Source organism: Onychostoma macrolepis, chromosome 04, assembly GCF_012432095.1.
Source record: "Onychostoma macrolepis isolate SWU-2019 chromosome 04, ASM1243209v1, whole genome shotgun sequence".
Lineage (NCBI taxonomy): Eukaryota > Metazoa > Chordata > Actinopteri > Cypriniformes > Cyprinidae > Onychostoma > Onychostoma macrolepis.
In genome coordinates this window covers 35,135,789-35,148,019 of record NC_081158.1, presented here as the reverse complement: position 1 = coordinate 35,148,019, position 12,231 = coordinate 35,135,789, and the positions used below count along the sequence as shown (strand labels likewise).

The 12,231-nt window shown below is 40.1% G+C and overlaps 1 protein-coding gene across 1 annotated transcript; it reads left to right on the top strand.

Annotated features, from left to right (window-relative positions):
- The first annotated feature begins 805 nt into the window (after positions 1–805).
- LOC131538678 (uncharacterized) lies at positions 806–11,419 on the top strand. The gene is made up of 5 exons (XM_058772693.1): positions 806–1,201; positions 1,883–1,951; positions 9,349–9,447; positions 9,662–9,705; positions 9,796–11,419. The coding sequence occupies exons 1-5, from the start codon at positions 1,024–1,026 to the stop codon at positions 10,156–10,158; spliced, it is 753 nt and encodes a 250-aa protein (XP_058628676.1). The 5' UTR covers positions 806–1,023; the 3' UTR covers positions 10,159–11,419.
- The last annotated feature ends 812 nt before the right edge of the window (positions 11,420–12,231 follow it).

Genomic DNA, 12,231 nt, shown 5'->3' with positions numbered 1-12,231 from the left:
TATGGGATGTCCCCACTTTTCACAAAAACGAACGTGTGTGTGTGTGTGTGTGTGTGTACCTGTTTTTCTATTCAGGTGGGGACTTAAACCTGAATACACACAGTCTCATGGGAACTCGTGTCACAGTGGGGACCTAAATTGAGGTCCTCGCGGGTAAACAAGCTAATAAATCACACAGAATGAAGTTTTTTGAAAATCTAAAAATGCCTGTAGTCTCCTGTAAGGGGTAGGTTTAGGGTTGGTGTAGGACAATAGAATATACAGTCTGTACAGTAGAAAAAGCATTACGCCTATGGAGAGTCCCCACAAGGATAGCAAACCAGACATTGTGTGTGTGTGTGTGTGTGTGTGTGTGTATATGTGTGGGTGTGAATGTATACCTGATATTCCCTACATTATGGGGACCAAATGCCCCCACAAGGTCAAAACCTACTGATATTACTATCACTGATACTGAGTTTGTGTTCAACAGGTCAAAAGATCAGTGATGTGAGAGGATATTCAGGAGGAAACGTCATTATAAACTACAAATATAAGACGCTAGAAGCGAATCCTTTGATAGCTGTGTGTAAAACTGGAGCAGATCAATGTTTAACTCTAATAAACACTAACAGAGCAGCAGAATGGACACATGTCGGCCGATTCTCTGTTCATGATGACAGATCTGCTCGTCTCTTACGTGTGTTTATCAGAGAGCTGAATGTGAACGATTCTGGAGAATATAAGATTATAGTCAAAGTTTCTGAAGACTACAGTTTCTTCTCTGAGTTTCACCTGAACATGCTTGAAACCTGCTTTCATTCACTCATGCATTTGTTTCTGTGGTGAACTGATGAATCTGGTTTAATGTGAGCTTGATTTGACTCTCAAACAGCTGATTGTTGTGAGAAGAGCATCAGTCTCTCAGCTGCTGCAGGAGGATCTGTGAACATCAGCTGCAAATACCCACAATCCCACAGGACTGATGTGAAGTTTGTCTGCAGGAGATCTGGATCTGATCTCTGTGCTGAACAGACAACTGTGATGAAGAGCAGAACATGGACCGCTGCGGGACAGATCCAGCTGTATGATGACAGACAGCAGCAGCTCCTGACGGGATCCATCAATGTGACTCGACAACATTCAGCTGAATACTGGTGTGGAGTTCAGTCTGGTGAAGGACACAAGAGCTTCATCACACGAGTCCTCATCAGCGTTACAGGTACAGATGACTTTCTCACTCATATTAATCAGAATGTCATTAATAATCACAGCTAGCTTCCATTCAGCAGATCACTGTGTGTCTTGAATCATGTTGCTTGAGTGTGCAAAGAAAGTGATCAGTGATTGCTTTCCTGTTGCTCAAATAGTAGAGAATGGCGCTAGCAACGCCAAGATCGTAAAAAACTGTAACTTGAATGCAATGTAAGTCGCTTTGGATAAAAGCGTCTGCTAAATATGTAAATGTAAATGCTTGTAAGAGAACCGACTCTGTTCACACAGGTTTACCAGCAGATTCATTTTAGGTGTTTTGTGTGTTTAACAAAGCAAAACGACAAAACACAGTTAAAAAGAGGAAGTTTTGCAGCATTAGTTGGTCATTCGGAACACAGTAGGCCTATCACTAGTGTTTTTTTTTTTTTTAACTAGTTCAAGTGTGCTCATCTGGATGCAGTATTAGTGCAGTTTGTAGCACTTCTGTGAGTTATTTCATCAGTCTTGTACTATAGTTAAGAAGCTGTAGTTAAAGATGCTCCTCCAGTAACCTGCTATGAACTGTGTTATTCTCTGAGAAACTACAGGCTTCAGTCACACAAGCTTCAGCTTACAGTTTTGTTTTCTGAATAATAAAAAAAAATCCTTTAGAATTTTTTCCCCCATGTTTTATATGCTGATGTTCCAGAAACAGCTGTACCACCACCATCATTATCATCATCATCATCATCAACACCATCATCATCATCATCAGCAGGTGCTGAAATACAAACATGTGATTCATGGCGTAGTTTGTGAGGAGCTCTGACACCCCCAGTGGCCGAAAGATATTACTAAACATTAAAAACATTCAATTTTCAACTCTCAAATAAATCATGAAATTTACTTTGAAATAGTTGATATGTAAAATATTATTATTATTTAATTATTAATAATCAAGTTTGATATTATAGACCTATTTATTGAGATAAATTCGCATTTTGTAGTTTGCAGTTTGTAGGTGTTTATGTAGTGCCTTGCGAAAGTATTCATACCCCTTCATTTTTTTTCATGTTTTGTTATGTTGCAACCTTATGTTAAGCTGCTTTAAATAATTTTTTCTCCACATCAATCTACACTCCGTACACCATAATGGCAAAGCAAAAACAGGTTTGTAACAACTTTGCAAATTTATTAGAAATAAAAAACTGAAACGATACCATTGCATCAGTATTCATACCTATTTTTGGGACACTTGAAATTTCGCTCAGGAGCAATCATATCGCTTGTAGATGTTACTACACTTCCCGTAGAGTTAAACTGCGGCAAATTCATTTGAATGAGTATGATTTGGAAAGGCACACCTCTCAGAAAAGGTCTAACAGCTGAAAATGCATATCAGAGCAAAAAACAAGCCCTGAGGTCAAAATAAATGCCTGTAAGGCAAGGCAAGGCAAGTTTATTTATATAGCACATTTCATACACAATGGTAATTCAAATTGCTTTACATAAAAGGAAGTGAAATAGTCATTAAAAATAATAAGAAATTAAAAATAATAAAAATCACAACAATAAAAACAAATTGATTTAAAAATTGATTTTAAAAGAATTTAAAACATTTAAGAATAGAAAGTGATTATACATATTGCAATCAGTTCGGACGTAGCACAGCGCTCATTCAACAAATGCACAGCTAAACAGATGACTTTTGAGTCTGGATTTAAAAGTGGCTAATGTTTTAGCACATCTGATCTCTTCTGGAAGCTGGTTCCAACTGCGGCCGGCATAATAGCTCAAAGCGGACTCCCCTTGTTTTGTGTGAACCCTTGGTATTTCTAACTGACTCGATCCTAATGATCTGAGTGGTCTGTTAGGTTTATATTCAGTGAGCATATCTCCAATGTATTTAGGTCCTAGGCCATTTAGAGATTTATAAACGAGTAAAAGTACTTTAAAATCAATCCTAAATGTAACTGGAAGCCAGTGTAAGGACCTGAGGACTGGTGTAATATGCTCAGATTTTCTGGTTCTAGTCAGAATCCTGGCAGCAGCGTTCTGGATGAGCTGCAGCTGTCTAATGGTCTTCTTTGGAAGGAGACCATTACAATAATCCACCTGCTGGTGATAAAGGCATGAACCAGTTTCTCCAAGTCTTGACTGGAAACAAAACATCTAATTATTGCAATGTTTTTGAGATGATAGTATGCTGATTTAGTTACTGCTTTGACGTGACTACTAAAACTAAGGTCTGTCTCCAGAAACACCCCAAGATTTTTGACTTGGTTTTTAGTTGATTGACCCCTAGAGTCAAGGTATGCATTCACCTTGAGAGCTTCATCTTTGTTTCCAAATGCAATGACTTCAGTTTTCTCCTTATTTAACTAAAGAAAGTTCTGGGAAATCCAACAGTTTATTTCATCAATGCATTGGCAGAGGGAGTCAATGGGGCTGTAGTCATTTGGAGATAATGCTAGGTAAATCTGCGTATCATCAGCATAGCTGTGATAGGCAATTTGGTTCTTTCTCATTATTTGACTTAGTGGGAGCATATACAGGCTAAACAGGAGCGGTGCAAGGATTGAGCCTTGTGGGACTCTGCATGTCATGGACGTCCACTTAGACTTATGCTCTCCTATACTCACATAATAACCTCTTCCTTCTAAGTATGACCTGAACCATTTGAGTACCATCCCAGAAAGCCAGATCCAGTTTTCCAGTCTCTGTAGAAGTATGTTATGATCAACAGTGTCAAACGCAGCACTAAGATCTAGTAGTACCAGAACTGATATTTTGCCTGAATCAGAATTGAAGCGAATATCATTTATTATCTTAATGAGTGCTGTCTCTGTGCTATGATGTGCTCGGAAACCAGATTGAAAATTGTCCAGGTATCCATTTAAGTTTAAGTAGTTGTTCAGCTGATTAAAAACTACCTTTTCAATAATCTTACCTATTAACAGAAGATTTGATATTGGTCTATAGTTGTTCAACATTGTGTTATCAAGATTGCGCTTTTTCAGAAGGGGCTTAACAACTGCAGTTTTGAGGCGTTCACCACTTCTAAGAGATCTGCTTCTAAACAGTTAAGCACACTTTTGAAAAAAGATGTGGGAAGTGTGTCAAGATAGCAGGTTGATGATTTAAGGTGCTGTAATATTTCTTTCAAAATTTTGCAATCAATTGCTTTAAAAACAGACATAGTCACTTCTTTTTGAAATTGCGGTCGAATCTGTGTGACCTCTGCAAAAGTAGATATGCCAATCTCCTTTCTGATATTATTGATCTTCTCAGAAAAGAAGGAAGCAAAGTCATTGCATTTACTGTCGGAGAGCATTTCACTGGGAATCTGACTTGGGGGGTTTGTCAGTCTCTCCACAGTAGCAAAAAGAGTGCGAGAGTTGTTTAAGTTACTGTTTATAAGGTTTGAGAAGAAGGTCTGTCTAGCTGAGGCTAGTTCCACATTGAAAGCATGAAGGCTGTCTTTATTTAGAAGGCTGTAGAGCTCAGAAAAGAGCTGGACTCCTGGACAAACTGAGCAACTGATGGAGAAGGGCTTTGGTTAGAGTGGTGACCAAGAAACTGATGGTCACTCTAGTTGAGCTCCATGATTATATGTGGAGACAGGAGAAACCTACAGAAGGACAAACATCACTGCAACACTCCACCGATCTGGGCTTTATGCTGGTGTGGCCAAACTCAATCCTCTCCTCAGTGAAGACACATGAAAACACACTTGGAATTTGCAGAAAAAAAATCTAAAGGACCCTCAGACTCTGAGTGTAACGGGGCAAACGAGATGTGCAGATCCATGTGTCAGGGTCAAACATCAGTTAACAAATATGTTGAGGACAAGACACAAGAGTATTCCGAGGGCATGCGTGGGTCGTAGATCGGCGAACAATATCCAAAGGGTTTAGACAAGAGGGGTAATCCGAGAACACGAGCAATAGTCCAAGCAGGGGCGAACAGAGTCCAAACGGAAAGACGAAGGGTTAATCCAGGAACACGGGCAAGAATCAAAACACGAGAAATCAGACAAGGCGAAACTAAGACAACTAAGAGGGTTCTGTATCGCAGCTAAAACTCTGAGAGTAATAAATGCAGAACAACACTGGAACTAAAGGGAAACACAGACTGGCTCGGTAAGGCAGCTAACACTTGGGGAGTGTTAGCTGCCTTACCGCCTTAAACACAGAAACACAGAACAATACTCGGCGATCTGTTGAAAGGAAGTCCATGGTTTAAGTAAGGCGTGTAATGGGAATCAGCTGTGTGATCAGTGCAATCAGCTGTGTGTGAGTCATCAGTGCAGTGGATGATGGGAATTGAAGTCCTGGGTGACGTGCAACAGTAGTGTAGTGAAAGAGTCAGTGTGGTGAGCGAGTGACCTCTGGCGGTGAATGAATGGAAGTCCATGGACCTGATTCGTGACACTGAGAAACAGGATTCTCTGGTCTGATGCACCTCAATTCTAAGCAGCATGTTTGAAGGAAACCAGGCTCTGCTCATCACCTGCAGAGTACCATCCCAACAGTAAAGTGTGCTGGTATCAGCCTCATGCTGTGGAGCTGTTTTTCAGCAGCAGGGACTGAGGGACTCGTCAGAGTAGAAGAAAAGCTCAATGCACCAAAATATTGAGATAGCTTTAATGAAAACCCAGTCCAGAGCATTCAGAACCTTAGACTGGCCAGAAGGTTCACCTTCCAAAAGGACAATGACCCTAAGCACAGCAAGAGTGGCTTATACACAACTCTGTGAATGTCTTTGAGTGGCCCAGCCACGGCTTGGGCTTGAAACCAATCAAATATTTTTGGAGAAACCTGAAAATGTGTGTCTACCCCCATCCAACCTGACAGAGCTTGAGAGGTGAAGAGGCGAGGAGAAGAATGGCAGATAATTCCTAAATTCTGATGTGCAAAACTTGTCGCATCATACCCAAAAAGGTGCTTTAACTAAGTACTGAGTTGAGGGTATGAATACTTATGCAATGTACTTATTTCAGTGTTTTATTTTTAACAAATTTGCAAAGTTGTCACAGATCTGTTTTTTTGATTCGTCATTATGGTGTATGGAGTGTAGATTGATGTAGGAAAAAATGATTTAAAGCAGTTAACATAAGGCTGCAACATAAAACGTGAAAAAAGAAAGGGGTTTGAATCAGTGTTAATTTCGTCAACGAACCTTTTTTCTGTGACTAAGACAAGACGTTGACGAGCTAAAATTAATATCTGATGATAAAAACTATGACAAAATTCATGCTGCGTCTTCATTAACAAGAGGAGACGGGACTAAAATGTTATTTGAGGACTGCCGGACATTCAAAATACATCCTGTAGGCTAAGTTAACTGTATTGTCTTTCAAAATGTGCTTCTCTGTCATTGGATTGCAATCAGATGAGGGGCGTTTATATCTAGTCTCAGTATGGCAGCCGCAGCGGATGGATAGGCTACCAAAACGCCAACTAGCGATCTGAAACAATGGCCTCAGCACCTGAAGGTTTTTTTTTTAAGGGATAGAGTGACCAGACGTCCCGTTTTTCCCGGGAGTCACAGTTCGTTGTCGATTAACTTAAAGTTAGTGATGGCGGAATCGCACTGATAGAAGTGCTCTCTGTCGCGCACGCTTCACTTCTTCAGTTCTCATACAGCGCGCGATCAGTTCTCAGCGCTCAAATACATACACAGCAGTTCAAATATCTTTGACTAAAAGTAATGACTAAAAGTTGACAAAAATACAATGAATTTTTGGCGACTAAAACTAGACTAAAACTATGAAAGACTCAAATGACTAAAATGTGACTAAGACTATTAAGCATTTTCGTCTCAAGATAAAGACTAAGACTAAATCAAAAATGCCTGCCAAAATTAACACTGACTTGAATACTTCTGCAAGGCACTGTGAATGGATATTTGACTTTCAGTGGCTCAAAGACATTTTGCGGTTTCAAAGAAAATGTTTATAACTTTTAAAGGGGTCATCGGATACAAAACTCACTTTTACATGTTATTTGAACGTAAATGTGTGTGTACTAGTGATGCGCGGATGAGCTAAAACGTCACCCGAATCCACAGCTTCAAATAAATTATCCACCCGCCAACCGCCCGCACCTATATTTTTGTCTGATTTAGATAACCGCACCCGATCCGCACCCGATCGTCACATTCAGGGTTCATACGGTCATGAAAAACCTGGAAAAGTCATGGAATTTTAAAACAGCAATTTCCAGGCCTGTAAAGTTTTGGAAAAATAAATAAACCCAGAAAGTTTTGGAAAAGTCATGTTTCACAATTCTATGTACAGTAGAATTATGCTTAATCAGGTCCTGAATTTCGGTGTGGGATTTCGCATATATTCCCGCAGCTTTCGACTTTAAAATGAGGGAAATTCCTGCAAAACATTTATTCAATATAGCGTGTAGGTTAGATGAGTAAATAAATTCACACAACCAGTCATTTGAAAACAGCGCGAGTGATTCAGCTGTACCGCGTCTTCTCTCTTAAACCTTCTCTTCACATCGGCGCATCTAGTGCTGCTGCACGCTGCGATATGAGACTTTAGCTCGCGTTTCGGTACAGTTGACAGAATTGTCAATTGCCTAATCGGTCATTGTTGCATCGTCACAGAAATGTAATATTTGCACGTCTTTTTAAGTCTTTCGGTACTCGTGCGCTTCAGAGTCGCTTTTCTGTGCGCTGCAGTCACGTCCAAAGCATGCGCTGCGAACAAACAAACAAAGCTTGTTGAGCTTAATTAAAAACTTAAGCAGCCAAATACACACAAAATAACGTCAAAATGGTCGTCCTGGCGAGTATCCTCATAAGGATTGTCGGTTTTGTCTTAAGTTGCGAAAAAAAACTGCATATGTATTAAGTATTGGATCCGTGAAACAGGTCTTGTGACAGCAGCCTAATAAAGCTGTGCCGTCTGTCATTAATGTTAATAAACAACAAAAGACAGAAGGAATCCCTCACTGCTCTTGACTAAATAATGTTTTGTTGAATAACTTTAATATGTTGATTTACAGTTTATTCAATTTCTGTATCCTTTTTAAAACACGTTCATATTTTAGAAAATGTAGTTAATATTTGAATGATTAATGATTTATCTTATCCACCCGCGACCCACCTGCAAATAATCAAAATGCAATATTTTATTACCCGACCCACCCGACCCGCGGATTATCCGCAGCGGCCGCGGATGTAACCGCCATCCGTGCATCACTAGTGTGTGCACAACCACCCTATCATGATAAAAATCCACCCAGTGGTATTTTTTTCTCTCTATAAATAATATCCCCTTTTTCAAATCAAGCCATTCTCAGCTTTTTGTCTGTGTGACGTCACACAAACCCAGGCCACTCCCACGATTGTTGAGTGACAGGATACAATTTGTTTAACATTTACAACACAATAGGAAAAGTGTCACAGAGAGAGAAAAAAAGAAAGTTGTACAAAAATAGCCTATTAGCTATTTTTATTCGTCTTGTCAAAATACTAAATTCGTTTAACATTTTGAAGGGAATGCACCCGGCGATCTGCCTAAATGCGTTTATGTTCATGCGAATCATTCATGATCCAGCTTCACCTCCAGAAGAAGTGAGTATAAGGGTTTTTGATGTATCTTTGCAAATCGCCTTTTCTAAAAATGTGCTAGTTAGCAAGTTTCGCAGCTAAATGTGGCTAAATTAAACAGGATGGCTCACCATCCCACAGAAGAGAGGGGCGGGGTCAGCAGAGCTTATTAGCATTTAAAGGGAAATGCAACAAAACGGGTTGCTGTGAAAAGAGCTGATTTTAACAAGGTTAAAAGGGTGTTGTTTTACACTACCATTGAGGAATTTTAACCAAAGTATGATATAGACTTTTCATTAAGACCCTAAAGAATCATATCAACTTGTGGAAAATGGGCATCCGATGACTCCTTTAACTAGGTCTGACACTGTATTTCCTTCCTCAAAAACAAAATGTTGTGGTATTTTTTTTTGGAGCTTTCCCACATTTGTTATCTTCAGGTTACAGTCTTTTTAAACGGAGTAGGGTTAGAGTGATTCTGTGCTCATAAAGACTGTTTAGGACAAACTGAATGGTACAACAAGCTACGGCCATGATCTGATCTGATATTTAGCTCAGAGTGATCAGATTGATTCATTTGATTTTTTTCTCCTGTGTTTTCAGGTTTATCTCTGATCATTCCTCTGGTTCTGGTTCTTCTGCTTCTGATCATCGTTTGTCTCTTAGTACTGTTTTTTTCCTGTAAGAAGCATCAGTCTCGAGGTAAAGCTCCTTCTTAATGTCTTTAGATGCAGAAACTCTCTTTCTACTGAGTTTAAAACAAAGATTTGTTCATCCGTTGTCCCACTTTGAATCTGTCGCCACCTACAGGCTGCAATGAGCAAAATACAGATATTTGATGATATGTAAAAATAGACTTCAGTGTTGAAATGTGATATAGACTAATGTCATTAATTTAAGACTCTTGTTTTGGCAGGCGGTAAATCGTCATCTCAGGCTGGAGCAGCAAAACATGGAGTGGTTCGTATAAAATAATATGTTGAATAAATTCTAAACTCTCCTATAATAAAAATCTTCTGAGCTGTAAATAATTTCTCTGTCTCTCCGCAGGTTTCTCACACTGGTTGTGATTATGAAGAGATTGAAGACACTCACAAACAATTACCCACAAACCCTTCTGATTCTTCTAACACTGTTTATGCCACTGCTCAATTACCCACAAACCCCTCTGATTCTTCTAACACCGTTTATGCCACTGCTCAATTACCCACAAACCCCTCTGATTCTTCTAACACTGTTTACACTACAGCTCAGAAAGCCACTGGTGACTCTCAGATCTTGATCACATCTGCTGAGGATCTGAATTACAGCGTGGTGAATTTCCACAAGAAAGCAGACTGTCCTGACAGTGTCAGATTGAGGAATAATCAGGATTACAGTGAATACGCGGCTGTCAATCATCTCACTGCCTGACGAGCCACAGCAGAGGATGTCAATGAACTAAAAGATTTTTGTTATTTTTGTGGTTTACCCTTGAGTTTTTGGTCAGTGTTTGATGTAAATAAGTACTGAATATTAAAGCAGAATATGCAGCTGTGATCAGTTAGTTTGGTTAACGTTAAACTACACGCCTGGTCACCAGCGGTTCTTATTAAACTTTTATTAAGTCTCAGTGTATAAAAGCTCACAAACTTTTACACATGCAGCAACTATTGCTTTTTTCTCAGTGCTCATTTTAAAAGCTTGATAACTTAGAAAAGAAATGTTAATATCTAATATTTAATATACCAAATATGATATGAATGGACTATGTCAAGTCACCTTTATTTATATAGCGCTTTTAACAATGCAGATTGTGTCAGAGCACTTAACAGTATCAAATTGGAGGATAGAGTGTCAGTAATATATAATGATAAGATTAAACACTCAATTTTCAGTTAAAGGCATTTCATTATTGAATTCAGAGATGTCATTGTCTAGCTCAGTTTAGTTTAAATATTATCTGTGCAATCAAATCAGCGATAATCGCTAGAAATTAAGTGTCCCCAACTGAGCAAGCCAGAGGCGACAGCGGCAAGGAACCAAAACTCCCTCTGTGACAGAATGGAGAAAAAAACCTTGGGAGAAACCAGACTCAGTCGGGGGGCCAGTTCTCCTCTGACCAGACGAAACCCGCAGTTCAAAAGTTTATATTTCTATTTTAATTTTGTTGCAATTTCTAACAATAGTAGTATTATGTAGTTAGGTACCGTATTGACCCGAATATAAGACAATGTTTTTTTCTTGGAAATACATCTGAAAAAACGCGGTCGTCTTATATTTGGGGTCTAGACTTTGACATGTCAGTAATAATTTTTTTTTTTTTTTTTTTTCTTTTCTTAAAGATTGCGCCGCAGATGGCAGCCATGGTTTGTCGGTGCTTGGTACTTGTTCTTTTTTTGTTTGTTTGTCCTGTCTTAAGCAACTTTTTCCCGATCAGCTTTACTAGAAACGAACTCCTGGACATCAGAAACGGCACACCAAATAACTTTCTGCCTACATTTGAGCATTCAGACCTTTTACTGGACATTTTAATCGGAGGAGCTGCGTTCCTATACAAGCGCTCCAGGCGACCCAGGCGAGGGAAGCGCGCCGGCGCGCTCGTGAAACTCCGACAGCGGGGGTTTAGGACTCCACTGCCGAGCATTCATCTGGCGAATCTCCGCTCCCTGGCAAATAAATCAGACGAACTACAACTCCTCACCCGCACAAACAAGGACTTTAAACTCCGCTGCGCTTTGCTTCACGGAAACCTGGCTGAACGGAGCCATCCCGGACAGCGCTTCATCTAACGGGCTTCCAGCTGTTCAGAGCAGACCGCGTCACCGAGTCCTCGGGAAAACGAGGCGGTGGATTATGTTTTATATCAACGAAGGCTGGTGTACAGGCGTGACAGTTTTAAAGAAGATGTGCTGCCCAAATTTGGGAGCTCTCTTTATTAACTGCAAGCCTTTTTATTCACCGCAGGAGTTTTCCTCGTTTATTCTGGTGAGTGTGTACATTGCTCCTGACGCGCGCATGAGCGCTGCGCTAGAACTGCTGGCCGATCAAATCACACACACAGAGCAGCGTTATCCGGACTCTTTCATCATCATTCTCGGTGATTTTAATAAAGCTAATCTCACCCGTGAACTGCCTAAGTATAGACAGCACATCACATGCCCCACCAGAGACAGAAATATACTGGACCACTGCTACACTGTCTTAAAGGATGTATATCACTCTGTTCCCCGTGCAGCGCTGGGACTCTCTGATCACTGTTTGGTTCATCTCCTACCAGCCTACAGGCAGAAACTCAAATCTGCTAAGCCTGTAGTAAAACTGTAAAGAGATGGACTTCTGAAGCAGAGCAGGTTTTACAGGCCTGCTTGAACTTACTGATTGGAGTGTTTTTGAGGCTGCAGCTACTGATCTGGACGAGCTTACTGACACCGTGACGTCCTACATCAGTTTCTGTGAGGACATGTGTGTACCCACTAGGGTTGGGTACCGTTCACATTTGAACCG